Here is an 18,321-nt window from a genome sequence, read left to right on the forward strand (position 1 = left end):
CAGCAAGCAGCAGTGAGACTCCTTCAGTCAACGCTGGACAAGGCAGCAAGTCATGAAGTGTTACGCTTTAGAGTGTTTTATGCACATCTCAGAATTTGTGATCAGCAGTTCTGCTACCCTTAGACATATTTCTTACTGTGCATTTATAATCTTGGCTCTACTCCCTGTCACTCGCACTGCACACAAGCAAGTTGTCTATGCTGCGCCACGTTACCTCGCTTTCACTGAGCATACTTGCTCTTCTGTCTGTGGGCAATTAACTCAATTTGTGACAACTAAGTTTCAGCAACCAGTTTAAACTTCTCATCAGACTTTTGGCATGGGCTGCAAAAAGCCTGCCAGCAAACTATGGCCACAAGAAGCAGTTGTTTTCACCAGGGAAACTCATTCTTCAACGAGATCACTCTCCCGCTGCACTGCAAACACAGCCAACATACAGCAGCTTTTCAGCTGCCTCTACTGAGGAGTTCTCTCACCTCTATCACACAGGAGAGGGCATACCCTGTAAGAGGTGCACCAGTGGTATGCATTTACTACAGGAATGACTCCAAAGTACACAGTGCAGCAATCTGCTCAAGAACTTAGTATAGGCTTCTTTCAAATAAGAGACCACTTTGTCCTCTGTGCCCAGGCAAGCAGACATGGAATAAAAAGGGCAGAAGCAGCTGCTGCCACTCATACATAGCATCTGACTTAGGAAAGCTTGTGTGGTTTTCAGGACTACCTCACATCTTCTCTAAGCCTTTTTTCTGGAAAATAAACAGAAGATCAACACTGCCGCCTGTGAAGACACACTATTTTCTAACTCACAGACACTCTACTTGCTGCTTCCCAGGGCCACTAAGCAGACCTGGCTGGATTACCAAAAGACAGACACCCCAACATTGATCAGACAATAAAACTGTAAGATCAGGGTTCCAATTTGCAGTGCAGATACTTCCTTATTGCACACATGTATTTAAAAAATACTGCCAAACTGAGTTATGACAAAAGTGATTCTCCACATGATAGAAACAGTTCAGTTAAATTAATTTAGCTAATTTTGATTTTCTTTGTTATATATTCTCTTCACCCTCTAAATACTAGTCTGTGCATTAATCCCTTGCCAGATCTGTCTCCTTGTGCCATTACACATCCATATTTGCCTTGAAGTTTCACCTTGTCTCAAATGAAGTCTTTCTCTTGGGAGTATATAGCCTGTAACACTGCACTTTATTAGCTTCAAAAAGAGCTTCAAAAAGAAACCTCAGGACTTAAGCACTCATTGATGTTCTGTTGCAACATTTATTTAAACAGGCAATTTGGCTAAGATGGCCTAAACAGACAGGGAACAAATCCTATGATTAAGTCTATGACAACAACAAAAACAAAATTCCGTCCCAGATCACAGCAAGAGCTCCAAGCAGCGTTTCTGCCTTACATGGGAGTGTTTTAATTATGCAGCTGGAAATTAAAATTCTGTAAACTGCTGGTTTTATTCAAACAGCAGCCCTTTATCACATCTGGGCACTGTTTACTGAAGAGCTTACTGTAAGACCAAGGGAACAAAAGCAGAGGAAAAGCAGAAAACTGAAGCCCAGCACAAGTCACTGACCCAAGAGTGCAGGCACGCCTGTGTCATGACCAGCAGTGAACACAAACTCTCTGGAGCACCACTGCTCTGCCTCAGGCAGCAAAGAACATTTGTGCACAGCTACTCCCCCAAGCACTAGGTAGACAGACAACAACTATCACACTCTGTATCAAAAATCATAGAAACAAATACAACCTTTTAATTCCTTGCCAGAAAGCTAAGAGTGACCAAGACGCAGCCAGAGCCCAGCCTGAACAGGCTCCAGCCTTCCCAGCTCTCAATTCCAGTCATTCAGAGTCTTTGTGTGCGTTCCCTTGTGAGGTGACCTTTACAAAATTCAGCTCTTTTGAAGACCAGGAAATTCAGTTATGCACAGTATCACTACATAGGACACTCCTTACAACACAACAAAAAAAATTATAAACAAATAACTTCCAGTTAAGTTCAATAAAAGACAGTAATACCTTAATTTTCTGGTGAATATGCCTCAGTGAATCTGCTGTACCCATGTCCATGTTGTCACTGATGCACACAAAATCAAGCTTCATTTTTGTGTCCAGGTTTAGCATCTTCTGGATTTCCTTCCTTGTAATCACAATGACCTCTAGGACAAAGGAGAGTGAGATGAGATGAAGCAGAAAAAAAATCTAAATAATATTAATCACAAATAGGATACACCCACTTTTTTATTTAGAAAGGCTGATGGAACTGTCAAAAGGCTTGAGCAACATAACTGGGTTCTCCACCCAGTCAAGCTCTTTTGGCAACAGTAACTTTTCAAGAAAAGAATTAAACTCTAATGACTGTGAAAACAATCTCCCCTGCTTTGCTGGGGGGAGGCTGTTACTGAAAGGGACACATGCATGTGTGGCATGAGCTACCAAGACAGAACAGACACTTCTTGTATCATTAACCAGCAACTTCAAACCATATGTCCTCAAACAGACCAGTGAGACCCCGTGCTCATGCCACCAACACTTTAGAGCTTTGTCTTTTGCTGCCCCAATCCTGTGTAATCCTCTGTGGACAACACCAACCACACTATTACAATACAATGGTTAAACTATTTCTCAGCATCAGCTTGGCAAGAAAGTGGAGTAATATATGAGCAACAAATTCATTCCATCTACAAAAGAAAAAGGATAAATGCATATTTGAAGGAAATCAATACTGGCATGAAAGCATATTTTCCAAAATGAAGAATGTGAGAACAGAAGCTCTGCAAAGAAAAGACTGAGGAAAGAAGATGACAAGAAACCTTTTCCCCCAGTCTTAAGAATGGGAAGGAAAAGCAACAATCAAATTTTCCAGTTAAAATATCCCCTCAAAACACCTCAACACTATAACATTGTATTCCACATGGAATTTTAACAGAGAATTATGGGAAATAATAAATAAGAATGATAATAATAGAATAGACAAGATGAAAACACAGGAATAAATCTGCATCAATCAAAACTCAACTCATCTTGAATCTATTAAAAAAAAAGAGAAAAGAACTGTAAATATAGGACTTGTGTGGCATTTTGGTGCCAGAGACATGGCTGCTCTTCCACTCCCATACTGGATGCCAGTGTGAAATCAAAATAGGCTGAAGAACCTAGAGAAAAGGACTGAAAGCACACCTTGAATTAGGCAAAGAATTAACTGATGAAGGGGGAACTGGTGTCAGGTGCAAGTTGTAAGCTCACACAGTTCAGCATAAACCTGGTGAGCTGGGCAAAGGCCTCCTAAATATTAGGAGAGCTGAAGCACTTGCAGTTAGGGCAAAAGAGACACAGTGAGTCACCCATGGAACACCCACTTACTTCCACAGCAAGTATGAGGAACTAATCCTCCAGGGAGAGAACTGATGCCACTGGATCATTTAATGCAGGGGTGGACAGCTTGGTCACAGAGTGAAGCACAGAAGGAGCAGGAAGGTGGCAGTTTTCTTACTGAAGCTGAATGCATTTGCTGAATACAACCCTGCATGTCCACACTTTCACTGGGGACAGGTAAGCTGAAGCACTACGTGTGAGAAAGGAGAAAGATCTGACTGCAGCACTGTCACAGAGTCACAGCAGGGTTCAGGATGGAAGGGACCACACTGGGTCACCTGAGCCAACCTCCCTGCTCAGGCAGGGTCATCTCAAATCACATATGACAGGACTGTGTCCAGATGGCTCTGGGATACCCCCAGTGAGGGAAATCCCACACCCCCTCTGACAGCCTGTCCAGGGCTCAGTCACCTGCACATTAAAGAAGTTCTTTCCCGTGTTCAGGTCAAACCTCCTGGGAATCAGTTTCTGCCTGTTTCCTCTTGTACCATTGCTTGGCACCACTGAACAGAGCCTGGTCCATCCTCTGGCACCTCCCCTCAGAGAGTGACAGATATTGATTAGGTCCCTTCTCAGTCTTCTCTTTTCACCTCTGAACAGCCCAGCTCCCTCAGCATTTCCTCATAAGGGAGATGCTCCAGTCCCTCCATCATCTTTGTTGCCCTGCACTGGATCTGCTCCTGGAGCTCCGTGTTCCTCCTGTCCTGAGGAGCCCAGGACTGGACACAGCACTCCAGATGTGCCTCACCAGGGCTGGGTAGAGGGGCAGCACCTAGTGCTAGTGGTCAAGAGCATCGAGTGGAAATGGTTATTTCTGAATAAAGAGCCAGAGAAAGCACAATACTGATTACACAGAAGATTTTAGCTATCTAAATTTCCACTGCAGGACAAAAGTATTGGAAAAAAAAAAAAAGAGACAGGAGAACAGGCAAAGAAGGGAGACATTCAGAATGCAGATTTCAACAAACAAAAAACAAATCCAAGAAACAGAAATTCTTTAGTATCTTCTAATGAAACAGAATAAAGGCAAAGTCTGCTCTTAGTTTTGTTACTTCTCACTGAAATAGTAAGAAGCTAACATGGATAATCATGAACTGATCTTTACATCTCCATAGAATATAGAAGCAGTCAGGGAGAAAGCCACAGACTCAGGATGAAGTGCAGGATAATCATAGAGACAAAATGGAGAAGAAGAAACACAAAAGACAAACATAAATATAAAAACCTGGATGCTTGAAAGGTGTCAGGAAGAAGCTTTAGAAGAAGCTGGGGGGACGCCACAGAAAGATTTGACCAGCACTCAAAAGGTGAACAAAAGCCTAACCTCAGAAGATACTGAAGAAGCTCACCAGGTACTAAACAGCACTTTAGTCCCAGTGTAAACAAAGCCCACAGGGGAGCACCACGAGGGTGCCACTGTCCCCACCCTGCTGTGGCCACACGGACTGAGCGCCTCAGACAGAGCCAGCAACCCTGAGCCTGGGCCAGGCTGAAACAACAAACCAGCAGGCACCCCCGGGAGATGGCACTCCTCACACTGCTGCCATTAATGACTGAGAAAGGAACACGGGAGACTCAAGGTTAGTGACCCAGGGAATGACATCAGAGCTGGGAAAGGCCTCGAATCACAGAATCGCTGCAGTGTTGGAAAAGAGCTTGAAGATCATCAAGTCCGACCAACCAGCACCACCACCACGGTCACCACTAAACCACGTCCTCAAGTGTCATACACTCATGGTTTTTGAACACTTCCAGGGATGGTGACACCACCACTACTCTGGGCAATCTCTTCCAATGCTTTAAAATCCCTTCAGTGAAAAACATTTTCGTAATATCCAATCTAAACCTCCCCTGGTGCAACTTGAGACCATTTCCTCTCGTCCTGCCACTTGTCACCTGGGAGAAAAGACCAACACACCCCGCTCTACAACCTCCTTCCTCGGTGAGACGAGGGGTGCAGGCACAGGGAGCGCAGCCGAGAGGGCGCGAAGGGATGTGACACGGGCCAGCAGCACAGCCCCAGCGCAGAGGGGACATGTGCTACAGCACCTGTACCAACAGGGCACCTGCGACACGGCATTGGAGCGGACGGGAGCGGCGGCGGTGCCCGGGGACAGCCCGCGGTGAGGTGAGCAGGGGCAGCCCGCAGTGCCCAGGTCGGCACACCCAGAGCCCGCCGGGCCTCACCTTCGAAGCCGGCGCGCTCCAGCAGGTTCAGCGGGTACCAGAGCAGGGGCCGGTTCCCCACCGGGAGCAGCGGCTTCGGGATGCTGGAGGTCAAGTCCGTCATGCGGGAGCCGCCTCCGGCCGCCATCACCACGGCCTGGAACTCCATCGTGTGGCAGAGTGAGAGGCAGGGCCTCACCGGGACAGGCGGGACGAGGCCGGGTCCCCGCTCCGCTCCCCGCGGCCGCTCCCGGCACTGACAGCGCAGCAATGGCGGCGCGGCCGCGCTGCGCCTGCGCGCGGACAGCCGAGAGCGTCGATGGCGGGCGAGCGCCGATAGAATCGATCCGCCAGCCCCGGTGGGCTGCGGGCGGCCTCCACCCAGCCAGGACGGCGAGAGGAACACCGAGCGAATGGACCCCGCGCTGCCGAGCGCCGAGTAATGGATCCCTGCCCAGCGGCGGGGGGCGCTCGGCGGAACAGCGCCCCCAGGCGGCCGCGGGGAGAACTGCGGGGGGCAATGGGGGACACTGCGGGGACACCGGGGGAGCACTGTGGGGTGTACCGGGGACACTGGGGGCTCTGTGTGTGGGGTGTACTGGGAACACTAGGGGCTCCCTGTGGGGTGTACCGGGGACACTGGGGTCAGTTTGCAGCTGTGCTCCCCACACCATGTCCAGAGAAGGGACAGGACTCACAGCACTCCCTGCCCCCATGCTCTCCACCCCGCAGGAGCCTGTGCGGGCAGCACCCAGCGTCCAGCGCCATGCTGACCCTTCCAGCTGCAGTCCCAGACCTAGAGAAGCACAGACACAAACAGGGGTAAGACAGCAGGATCTGGGCCTGCTGTTTTATTGAATCCAGTGTCCCTGAGGTTCCCACGGCGTGGGCACAAGGGGGTCTCATTCATCCTTGTCGGTGTCGATGGACATGCAGTTGTACACGGCGTAGCGCAGCATCTCCTCACAGATCTTGGCCCTGGCAGGGGGAATGCCAGGTCACAGCCATTATGGCCACAGAAAACCTCAGGCTTCCCTCCCCACACCTGCCTGGACATCCCCCAGGGGAAGGCCTGGGGAGTCCTGATGGGAACCCCAACACCAGCTCCAGGGAGTGGGGAGCATCCCTATCCCCCGCTCAACTCACGTGGAATAGTTGGGCAAGAAGAAGCTGCAGGAGCATGTGGAGGACTGTGGCATCACGTCCCACGCTTCCGAGCTTGGGAGAAAGGAGAGTCAGACCCCAGCACAGCAACCTGACATCATGTGGGGACTCCAGCACGGCACAGGGACCCCAGGCAGGATGGACTCACTTCGACCTTTCCGGGTAGACGTTGATCTGAACTGGGAGGCGGCTCCGGCCGGTGGCAAACTTGAGGAAATGGCTGAGATCCTCTGAGGGGAAGGACAGAGCACAGGTCTCAGGGACAGGGCTGTCCCAGCAAGGTCTGCCTTGCAGAATCACCCCAGGAGCATGAGGCAAAGCTAAGGGATCCTCTTGGAACCCCAGGAACAGGTATGACCCCAGCCGCTTCCCAGGGAAGCACCTGGTGAGCACCCCTGGGGCACAGGGCAGGGGGAACCCCCTACCCTACCCCGTCCTACTGCACATGAAGAGCAGGTAAAGGTTTGGGGTCACTCACCACTGGTGAAGTTGTTGAGTGCCTCGAAGAAATACTTGATACGGGTATCATCAGGGGGGAAGTCCTCAAACTTGACTGCAACAAACAATGTGCAATGAATTAATTAGAAACTGCCAGCAAAGCAAAGGAAAGGAGGAGACCCTCTGCTTCTAAGCAAGCCTATGAGAGCCCCTGGCACCCCTGAGTGGGACCAGCACCTTGTGTCATGGTGGGCAGAGAAACAGAGGTCCTAGTATGCAGAGTGGCCACTCAATTCTGCCCATAGCAGCTAAGGACCAGATGGACCAGAGCAGGGTTTGCTGCTAAACCTGAAGCATCCAGGGACCCTCCAACTAATCCTCCCCCAGGCTCTCAGGCATCCCATGACCAGGATGCATGTGCAAGACAAGCATTATCAAGGGGATCCCCTGCCCTTGTGGAGGGCAGGGAGCAGCTCTGGGCCTGTGACTTACTGAACTTGCGCAGCTCAGCCACTGTGATCTCCGGGTCCCCACAGATCCTCCTCTCTATCTGCTGCCAGGTGAGCAGGTCCAGCACGGGCTGGGGCACCACACGGAGCAGCCCAGCACGTATGGCTGCAATCTGAGGACACAGGATGGGCTCCATGTCACCACGGTGGGTCTGAGCCCTGGCAGCCACCTAGAGCTCAGAGGACAGCAACCACAGGACCCCATAAGGGACTCCCCAGGGCACACAAACATCCTGGGCATGAGATGCACAAAGAAACCACCCAGCTGGAGCTGGCAGTCCCACAAGTACCAGAACATCTTGCCACAGGAGCAGGGTCCCCTGTGAGCCCTGGGGGACAGTGTCACCTGCTCCTTGCTCTCCTCCAGCCGAGCCTTTTGCACCAGGCGGATGAACTCCCTGCGGTCCTCGTAGCGCACGGCGGTGTTGCTGCCGTTGGGGATCAGCTCCACCACGCGCTGGTCACTCAGCACCGTCGTGTAGGTCAGCTCTCTGCCAAACATGAACTCAAAGCCTTCCTTATCCACCCTCTCCAGCACCTCCAGCAGCTTCACCTGCAATCCAAATGAGGAACAGCCACCACAGTGGAGCCAGAGCAGCCATAAGAGAGCACAGCGCTGCCCTGCCAGCACCTGGCCCTGCTCACCAGCTCTGAGTCCACAGTGGCAAAGTCCCTGCTCCAGCTGACCTCTTCCCCTGCCAGCTGCTTCCACACTAGCGCTGGCAAAGACAGGATCTGCCAAAAGGAGCAGACACAAGCATTCTCCTCCTGCCTCTTCCTCACTCCCAGGCAGCCCCTCTGCCCAAGACAGGGGGGCCCCTGCCAAGCCCCCTCACTGGCCAGGAAGGCTCTGCTGTGCTCACCAGAAACTCCTTGCTCCTCAGGGCTGCTCCCATCAGCTGCCCGATCCACTCATACTTGGGGAAGTCCTTGCAGGAGGGGTTGGGGACATACCTGTCCCTGGTGTCACTGCTGCTGTTAGCCTGTGTGAGACACTCTTAGGACACAGAGACGTGACAAGGCCAGCATGGTCTCTCCTGCAGCCTCCCCCACATTCACCCCTCCACCTGCCTCTCCTGCCCTTTACACCCCTCCAGGAGATCTCCCAGGTACAAGCACAGCTCCCCCAGCCAACAGCCCTGCAAGCATTAAGGTAGGGCTGGCACCCCAGGCGCTGCTGACTGACTCCCCTGCCCAGGACAGACAGACTGTGGGATGCCAAACCTGGTTGGAGGTGCGCACAAAGAATGGCAGGGGCACCGGGACATCGCTGGAGCTGGGACACAGTTCCTCTGACACATCTGTCAGGCTGTCCCGAAAGCCACCACCTGCAGGGGGGGCAGAGGATGGTCAGTGCCTGACACACCACGGCCAGACACTGAGCCACAGTATCTGGCCAAGCTGCTCCCCCGCTTGGGGCATCAGCAGCAGCACTGGTGGGGTAGGGGAGATACAGGAATGATCTCATGTTTGCAGAGCAGGGGGCTGCCGCTTCCAAAGCAGCTGGGACAGTGTAGGCACCCACTGAGCTGCACCCCAACACATGAGACACCAGGGGAGAGCTCTCACCACTGTCAATGATGCCCTCAGTGACGAAATCACACTCCCACCACTGGCTGTAGGTCAGGGGCCACCTGTGGGGAAGCAACAGCCCCATGCACATCCTTCCATACCAGCAGCACCTGGAATCTCCCTGCACCCTGCTCGGGGGAAGTGACACCACACAAATATGACACTGAACACCTACCTGTAGTCCAGGGGCTGATTGTTCTTGGAAGAGCTGAGGCCTTCATACAGCTGGAGAGTAGCAGAGCAGAAAGGGGATGAGATGGGGGCAAGTCAGCTGCTGAAGTGACAGGTACCTGGCACAGGGCACAGCGGTGCCGTACCTGGGTGAAGACGGCGTTCCTGCAGCTGGGGTCCAGCGCGGGGTTGGCACGGTGCTCCTGGGCCAGGAGCCGGTTGATGTAGAGCTTTGGCAGGCAGTCAGGAGCAGAGCTCTCTGAGGACTGCAGACAGTGGGCAATGAGGGCTTCACTCTGCTTGGACAGCAGCAGGAATGGCTTAATGCTCTAGCAAGGGATAAGCAGGGATGGTTAGAGGTCTGATCCTGCCACCACCTGCTGTCTTTTCCACTCCTCAAGTCAGCCCTGGTGTCACAGGGGATGCTCCTCCATCCCTCAGGCAATGCCAAACATGGGAGCTCTCAGCCCTGAGCTGGTCTGTCCCCACTGGATAAAGAGGAAACACGACAGCCCCCAGAAAACCTGCACTTGTGAGGAGATGCCCCTACTGGCACCATCCCAGGGAAGCCTGGCACATGCTCACCCTGAATGCATTGAAGGTGCCAATGCTGTCTTCGGAGAGGGGTATCAGGTAACACAGGACACTTTCCAGGAGCTGGACAAACCTGGAGACAGGAGAGAAGCAGTGTGAGGCTGCAGGAGAGCGGCATTTCACCACAACCCCTGGGCACTGTGCTCCCTGCACATGGGTCCCCTCCAGCCCATTGAAAGACATCAGACACCAGGGGAGCACCCACCCTCTGTCCAAGCACTTAATTTCATTTCCCCAAAAAAATGCTGCAAACAAGAGCAGCCCAACCCATGCTGCTGCACTGCAGCTGAATCACTGCAGAAGGTCTCTGTGGGGCCAGTGCTGACTCCAGCCTGGGGCTGCCCTGCAGGTCAAGGCACGTTGCCTTTTGGGACTGAGATCACTGTAGGAATTGTGGCCTCCCTGTGCCGTACCTCTGGATGAGCACAGCTCGCCGGTACAGCACGTCAGCTTCCACCCTTTCCAGGAGAGGGTAGCGAACCAGCCGGGCTGGCTGGAACATGCCAGCGTTCAGGACCAGGTCCCACTCCCAGAAGGACACGATCTTAATCCCCTGCAGACGGACGTTGTACCCTTGGGCTGCCGAGAAAGAACGGCGACGCTGCGTGTGCTGCAGCCAGCACGGCCCCGATGCTGCAGCGAGAGGCGAGGCGCCCCCAGCACCTGCAGCATTTCATTTGAAGCTCGTTCCTCAACCTCCCCACCAATGGATCCCAAAAAGCAGCAAGTGTGGTAGGAAGAGCCGCAGGGTCAGGATTGGCTGTGGGTTTAGGGCCAGGCTGGACTGGCAGGCACAGCGTGGGTGCACAGGCTCACCCCGGCACTCCAGGAAGCGGATCTCCAGCACGGGCACGTGGGTTTTCATGTCGCGGAGGATGCAGATGTTCTGGTAGCTGTTCCTGCACACGGCATGGAGGGAGATGGCAGAGCCATGAGGCACAGACCATGGTGAGGTGGCCAGCAAGGCACAGGCCACTCTGGCTCCCCAGCCAAGGATGTGCTTCTACCCATGCAAAAGCCCCCACACCTCACCAGGGCTGTGGCAGGAGGTGCCCAAGCAGAGAAGAGGCTGTCAGAGGCACAGAGGCGTTCTGGAGGAGGTGGAAGCCGCATCCAAAAAAGCCAGAAAAGAGCACAAATTCAAAGCAGTACAGAAAGACAAGGCGGCTGAGAACATTCACTGTTCTTGGGGGTCCCAGCAAATCTCACAAGGGCAGAACTATCCTTCAAGCAGAGCTGGTCATGCAAGGGTGGTGTGTTTTTGAAAGAAACAGGGATTTGTGGAAATGAGCAATTTACTAAGTGTATTTTCAACGCCTTGTCAAGGTCCCATCAAAGTCCTGTGAGCCCATGGGGAAAAAACACTGCAAGCATTCAGGTTAAGTAAGGAGCTGGCTCCTGCCACTGCAAAGGACACCTCTGCAGTCTCATGGGTGCTTCTTCAGACACAGATTTCACAGCTCAGCCAGAGAACATCAAACAGGCATGTTTTGAGGGAAGGCTAAGGAGACCTTTGCACTCCTATGTAAGCCCCTGGCTGCCTTGAGAAGGGTGTTCAGGGCCCGGGTGAAGATGAAGAGGTGAAGCACCCAGGACTTCTTGGCTACAGCATGGCAGAGATGCGCAGGAAGGTGGCAGCAGTGGTGTGTGCTCCAGAAGTGAGGAGGAAGAGGTAGAAAGACCACCAAAGTCACCAGGCAGAAGGAAGCACACTGCAGACCAGCTGCTGCAGCGTGGGTGAGGAGCAGGAGAGGAGATAAGGCACTTGACTGGCACATGGAAGCAAGGGACCACCACACTGTGGGAGCAGATGTAGCCTGCACTCAGAGAGCTCCAACCCTCGGAGAGCCACTGTCACTGGCAAGTCACTCAGAACCAACCCCAGCCCCATCCTTAATATCTGCTCAAGACATAGAGACAGCTCAGGAGTTTGGCACAAGCTGGGAACAGGCTGCTCCTCACTCATTACTCACTCGTTAATTAGGACTGTTCTCAGGTGCTGCAGCCTGCTTAATGTTCCCCCATACACAGCCACTCGCCTGGGTATATGGGAGTTGGACTGCCCATCCAGCATCAGCCACAGCCTCCTGGGGGTGAGAAGAGGAAGAAACAGCATTGTCCTCCCCTCATGAGCTGCCTGAGCCCAGAGGTGCCCCCAGAGTTGTCCCAGGCCTGGGGCAAGGCTGTGTCTTCCTGGGGTGCCTTTGGCAGCAGCTGTCCCCCACCTCTACCCCACACCCCCAGGTGCAGCAGGGGGAAAGCTGGGTTGAAGAGGAAGATGGTGCTTTGCCCTGCACTCTGTCCTTCCCTGGCACAGCTGTTGGCATGGAGGGACACCCCGAGGTCTCACTTGACAATGGCTCCTTTCTTCATGTTGAGCCGCACCCAGTGCTGCCCCGGGGGCCCGTTGCTCTCCCAGAAGGTGTGTGTCAGGTTGTCTGTCAGATGGGCTGCAGCACAATCCTCCTGCAAGTGAGCAGAGGGAGGGAGATGAGCATCCTTGGACACGCCATGGCCTCCTCTTAGATGTGTTCTGTGGGTCCAAAGGGGTCAGGAACAGGCCAGCCCCTTGGTTTGCTAGGCTGTGGGTGGATGGTGGCTCCCTGACATAGCAAACTGGGCATGGCTGTGGACCCCCAGTGCCCCAGAGACACAATGGGGTTTTGATCCCAACTCCCAACAGGTTTGCTAGAGCAGCAAAATCCCCCCACCATGCCCTGCCCCTTGCAGAGGGGACAGCCACAGCTGGCCACTCCACCCACATCTGTGCTGATGCTCACATGTCTTGTGCTGCTTTGAGGCTGCAGAGGAGCCCCACTACGCACCGCGTGTGAGGAGACCTCGATGCTGTTGATGTGTTCCTTCACGCAGTCCGCACTCTGCAGCTTCTTCTCGCTGTGATTGTACAGGAAGCGCCCCAGCTCCATGTCGTGCTCATAGGTCCAGCCTGGGGGCACGGACCTGCAGGGAGTCTCTGTGTTAATAGGATGAGAAGACCAGGCTGCACCCCAAACCTGCCCACCAGCAGTGTGCAGGAGCCCTAGCCCCAGCTGAGACTGGCTGCAGGGTCTCATGGCCACCAAACTGACATGGTGCCAGGTCACTGTGCTGCAGCAGACAGATGGCACGGCTCTATCTCATCATCAGCACACCAGGTTTTAATGGCCACTCCAAGCCAGTGGAATAGCAGTACACAGTCACTCCAATAGTCTGTGGAGCAAAGGCCATCTTCACTTGAGCAGTGCTGAGGTACCAATGTCAAAGGCAAAGTGTCTCGTGGCACTATCCTCCCCCCTCCAGACCCTGAAGCCAGTCTTGGCCCTGCAGGCATGTCCAGGCCCTGGCCAGCAGCCCCTAAGGATGCTGCAATCCCGCTCTAGGAGACGCATTCATACCGAAACTTCTGCACGGCAGCCTCATCCTGCTCTATGAGCCTGGGCATCTCTCCAAGGCGTATGGAGTACGTCAGGTCCACCACTTGTTCCCAGCTGGAGCAGCAGAGGCAGAGGAGTCACACAATGGAAAAGATGTGTCAGTGCTCAGTGTGTCCATTACTGCCTTAGCCTGAAGTGTAGTCAGCAGCAGTGGGGCACTGGGGGTGACACCCAAGAACAGCAGGGGGAAGGGTGAGTGTCCCTGCACCCGAGTATAGTCTGGGACAGAGCAGGGGAATCCCGCCGTGCACATGACCTTCCATCAGGAAAATAAAATTTGAGCTCTCTGATCGCTGCACAACCTCTGTGTCATTTGGGCTCAGCCCAAATTCAAATGACTCAGAAGATTATGACGATACCCCTGGTATCATCTTTATTCTGTGCAGGCGCTGCCACAAGCAAACAGGATTCATCTACAGGGAGCATCCACCTGCCCGCCGGTGCTCGGTGGGGACGGTCCCACCTGCGCTGGGGCTATAGAGCGGGCTGTGCTGGGCGTGCCCAAGGGATTCGGGATGGTTGGGTTTCATGTCCTCTGTGAGGACCGGCCACACGCGTTTCCAGCGCCCAGAGCCCAGTTCCTGCCCGGGGCCATACCTGACAGCAGGTCTGTAATCAACGCCCAGCGTTTGGTGCTGACACTGGATCCTCTCCACGGAGTCAACCGGGACTAATTTATCTCCTCCCTCTCCGAACCTCTGCGCCAGGACCCAGCCCTCCGCCAAGTGACGGGTGCTCGCGTACTCCTCCAGCTGCTCCTGAAGGCACATCCCGTCCTGTCACCGCCGTGGGGACCCGGCATGCCCGGCTGGTTCCCGGCGCCGCCCCCCGTTACCTTGCTGAGCTTGACCCAGAGCCCGGCGCTGTTGCAGTACTCCTCGCCGCTGGCGCGCAGGCAGCCGCCCTTCCGCACCTCGATCATGGCGGCTCTGCCGCCCCGCGCCGGCCCCGGGCTGTCCCACACGCTGAGCAGGCTGCGGGCGGCGGCGGCCGCGGGGGCCGAGGGGTCCTTGCAGATCTTGTACTGCACCTCCCGCGGCACGTAGCAGAGAGCGGCGGGCGGCGCCCGGGCACGGCGGAAACACTCGCTGCACTGCAGCAGGAACCGCAGCCGGCCCAGCACCTGGTGCGGCGCCTCCCCGCCCGCCTTCATCGCGCTCCGGGCACCGGCTCCGCGCCGCTGCGCTGCGCCCCGGGCTGTGCCACGACCGTGTCCGCCCGGGAGTGCCCGCCGGGCCGGGGCGCCTCCGGCGGGGCCGCCGTGCCCACCTCCCTGCGGCGCCGCCCCGCCTCGGGCAGCGCTCACTTCGCAGCTGCCGCCTCCACGCCAGGCAGGCGCCGCTCCGCCCGTGCCCCGGGCACGCCCCAGAGCTTCTTCATCACTCTCGGGCCGCCGGCGCTCCCGTCGCCAGTTCCGGGCCCCCTTTGCCAAAATGTGACTCTGTTACGCCCACTTCAGTATCTGCTCTCTCCCGGCCTCCAACATCTCTGTCATTGCCTGCAATTCCGACAAGCAGAGAGGGAGTCCTGTGCCATCAGGGCACAGGGCTACATCTCCAGCCTGAACAGGGAAAAGAGGTTAGTGGGAATTCTGGTATGGGAGAGCCAGCTTCTGGCTGTTATATCCCTGCCCTGGGCAGGCCTGCAGCAGGTGGAGATGCTCCAAGCACTGCTGGGGAGGAGGACAGGCTTCCCTGCCCAGAACAGCTTTATCCCAGGTGGCAGAGGCATCCTGGCAGCAGGAGTGAGGCCATTACACCCAAAAGCGCCCAACCACACCTCCCCCACCCTGCCCTGAACATGGGGTGTGACACCCCGTGTCATGGCTGCTTGTTGCATTCCACAGCAAGGCGATGGCAGAGAGCAACTCAGCTCCACCCCATGCTACCTTAATTTCTTCACGTTGGGCACAAAGGGTTGAGTTGAAGGATCATGAAACAAGCAGATGGCAGAGCTCAAAGGTCCCTGGTGCCTGCCTGCTCCTCCTGGCAGGTCAGAGTCCAGCTCCATCCCTGCCTGCAAAGGCACAGTGCAGAGAGATCCCATAGCTGTTCATCCCTGCATTGTCACCTGTTGAACAGGCATGACTGTGCCTCACCGCAGCAATGGCCACCTGCCTTGCCGTGAACCACAATGCAGAAGAAATGCAGACTTGGGCCTTGCTTTTGCCTGCAGTAACTATAGCCAGGAGGGTCCTGGGCCCTCCTTCTGCAGCCAGTCACCCTGTACCACTGGTTTTCAGAGCTGCTGTAAAGGGTTAAGCCAGGACTCTGAGTAACCAATGTGACACTACTTTGTGTGCAAGACATGGCAGGGCCAATTTCTGCTTCACCTCCAGCTGCCTCTCACAACACCAGTCTTCATTGCTGCTTAGAATCACAGAATCATTTAGGCTGGAAAAGACCTCTAAGTTCATAGAGTCCAACTGCTAACCCAGCACTGCCATGTTTATGACTAAACCATGTCCCCAAGTGTCACATCCACTATTTAACCCAACAGAAGGACACAGGAGCCCCAGGCAGACCTGAGAAATCATCAGGAAGGCCAGGAGCAGTTAGTTCATTAATTTTATTCTAGATCCTACACGAGGCAGGGACAGACAGAACCTGTCAAACTACTAAGGGTTTGTCATACTCCAGGGTAGCAGTAGCATAACAAGAACAGCTAACTACATGTGCATTATTGATCACCTGACACTATTCTATCACAATCCAGCAGTTGAAGGCAGAAGAGAGCGAGTGGTTACATGGAACCATGATGGCATCACTCCCTCCCCCAGCTCACCCCTACTCACCCTGTAGAGCTGCATCTCTGGCACATGGAGATGCTCCTCAGCAGCGCAGAGACTTAGGATGGCACTGGCTTGAAAATCGATCTCCACTGAATGAGACTGGTTCTTGGGGCGAGGACACGCAGCTGCTGCTTCCTGATAATCAGCACTCTTGCCCCAAGCCACAAGCAGCAGGACTCCAGGGCACTTGATTTGTGCCTCGTCAAACACAACAGAAGACAGTTCCTACCCACAGCTTTAGAGATCAGAGAAGAAACGGGACCCAGCACTGACCTAACATCTATTTTGGGCCCTGAGATTGGCCAGAGTTGAGCCAGGCTGACCTTTTCCACAATTCGCTGGGCTGTCACAGGACATTCAGTTTGTGATTGGCTTTAAAACGCTGCAGATGAGAGGATCAGGCAGAGGACATCCAGGCCACTCCCAGCTCTTTCTTCCCAGCTTACCTTTGCACAGCAAACTCAACAGCACAATCAGTGCATTATCTTGACATTGTTCAACAGCTGCCATGTTTTTCCAGACCCTCTGACCATGCACCAAACAAACTCACTGCTGCAATGGGCTCCTCTCCCTACTAGAGGGTCTTTCACAGATCTCTCACCCCAGTACACCACCACAGCAGCAACTGCTGCGATTCTCCAACATGTGTATGGTGATAACACAAAATAAACAGTAAAACAATGGTTTATATGGTAAAAAAAATGGTTTTCTCAGTATGCTTGTAGGAGTTAAATCCAGACCATCCTGGGTGATTCCCTTTCTGCTAGGGCCAGAGTCCTGTTACTACAAGTATCTTTTAAACAGAAATCCCTGACACCAGCTAGATCATCTCCCCAGAGTCCAGCAAGCCCTTGGGCAGGACAGAGTGGCAGGAAGTAAGACGTCTCAGATGCTAAAAGACCTTGCTGGAAGGAAGAGTAGAGAAATGCAGGAAACGTGGGAAAAAACTAGTTGATAACTCCATAGTCATCAAGTGCTTCAGGTTAGGGAGGGCCTAGATCTAAAGCCAGCAGGATGAAACTGGAAGGTTGATCACAGTGCCCAAGGCTGTACAAGAAGTCTTGAGCATCTCCAAAGAGAGAGGTGCCACAATGCTTCTAGGGAAGGATTCCACCACTTCAGCCAGGTTCTGCTCTCTGTGTTGCCTTGCACAGCAGCCCTCTCCTCATCATGCAAGGCTGGAGCTCTGTATGTGGATAATGAGAGGGAACAGCGCTGTCTAAACACATCTCAGTGAGAAACCTGAAGTGTTCTGGGTATATGTCTGTAATAGCCTCAGCTACTCTCCTTCAGCTGCAGTTGCTTCCAAGGGTAGGGGAGCCAGAGGTGCTTGTTCCCCTAAAACTGATCACCCCAAGCAGCCCTAGCTGGCTCCTAACCTGCCCATTCCAGCAGGTGACATCAGCTCACCCTCCACCAAAGACTAGGGCCATCCTATCCATCCCACCCTGAACTACTTATCAACCAACCCCTGCCCAGCAATAAAGAGAGGGGTCTATTTTATCGCTGCTTATAATTCTGCTCAGTTAATAATGTGGCCTCCTGCTGATGTCCGTTAGAGGTAAGAGGACAAAGTTGGAAAAAGCAGTACAAATTCCATCCCAATGTCAGTCCCTTTTCAGATGGCTTATTTCAAATCCCAGCTCACTGCTGCAGGCTTCTTCCTCAACACTCCCGACCAAGGGCAAGCCAGCAGATCAAAGTCCTTTCACCAGCTTACTCATGCCCATTTAAATCAGACACCCTAGGAAGTGACTCAGCCACCAGCACAGAAAAGTATTGCACTGGTTCTGCTCCTGTTCCCATTCACACTGCTGGTTGAAATCAGCCACAAAGCCACAGAGATCAATTCTGGAACAGCTCTAGGATTTACAGAATACCTCCTCCAGCAGACAGGACTTCACACCCACCCAGCTGAGCATGGAAGACCCTGCTGCAGGCAAGGGCTGCCATAAACAGCTTCCCTAATTCACCCTATGCTCTCTCCACTCACCACGATGCAGATGGCAGCACATACTCCTTCCTGCTCCTACATCCCTTTTAGTAACAACCCTCCTTGGCAGTTCTGGGAATGCATGTTTCAAAAGAA

General features: G+C 53.9%; 2 protein-coding genes across 2 annotated transcripts in view; both read right to left on the bottom strand.

The window, feature by feature from the left end:
- EIF2B3 (eukaryotic translation initiation factor 2B subunit gamma) overlaps positions 1-5,810 on the bottom strand; it is a 95,459-nt gene extending 89,649 nt beyond the window's left edge. Inside the window, exons 1-2 of the mRNA XM_059478272.1 lie at positions 5,581-5,810; positions 2,038-2,177 (exon numbers count right to left, since the gene is read on the bottom strand). Of these exons, the coding sequence (XP_059334255.1) occupies positions 2,038-2,177; positions 5,581-5,728 (288 nt within the window). The 5' untranslated portion in view covers positions 5,729-5,810. The remainder of the gene's footprint in view (positions 1-2,037; positions 2,178-5,580) is intronic.
- Positions 5,811-6,378: 568 nt separating this feature from the next.
- On the bottom strand, positions 6,379-14,697 carry LOC132076779 (E3 ubiquitin-protein ligase HECTD3-like). The gene is made up of 21 exons (XM_059478098.1): positions 14,277-14,697; positions 14,039-14,199; positions 13,403-13,495; positions 12,833-12,968; positions 12,358-12,473; positions 11,981-12,094; positions 10,824-10,906; positions 10,421-10,586; positions 9,999-10,080; positions 9,560-9,742; positions 9,418-9,467; positions 9,240-9,304; positions 8,895-8,998; positions 8,534-8,653; positions 8,316-8,405; positions 8,017-8,223; positions 7,654-7,783; positions 7,202-7,276; positions 6,872-6,953; positions 6,706-6,777; positions 6,379-6,537 (listed from the first exon to the last, which is right to left on the bottom strand). The coding sequence occupies exons 1-21, from the start codon at positions 14,592-14,594 to the stop codon at positions 6,462-6,464; spliced, it is 2,523 nt and encodes an 840-aa protein (XP_059334081.1). The 5' UTR covers positions 14,595-14,697; the 3' UTR covers positions 6,379-6,461.
- Between the last annotated feature and the right edge of the window lie 3,624 nt (positions 14,698-18,321).

The sequence above is a fragment of the Ammospiza nelsoni genome, chromosome 9, assembly GCF_027579445.1.
Source record: "Ammospiza nelsoni isolate bAmmNel1 chromosome 9, bAmmNel1.pri, whole genome shotgun sequence".
Lineage (NCBI taxonomy): Eukaryota > Metazoa > Chordata > Aves > Passeriformes > Passerellidae > Ammospiza > Ammospiza nelsoni.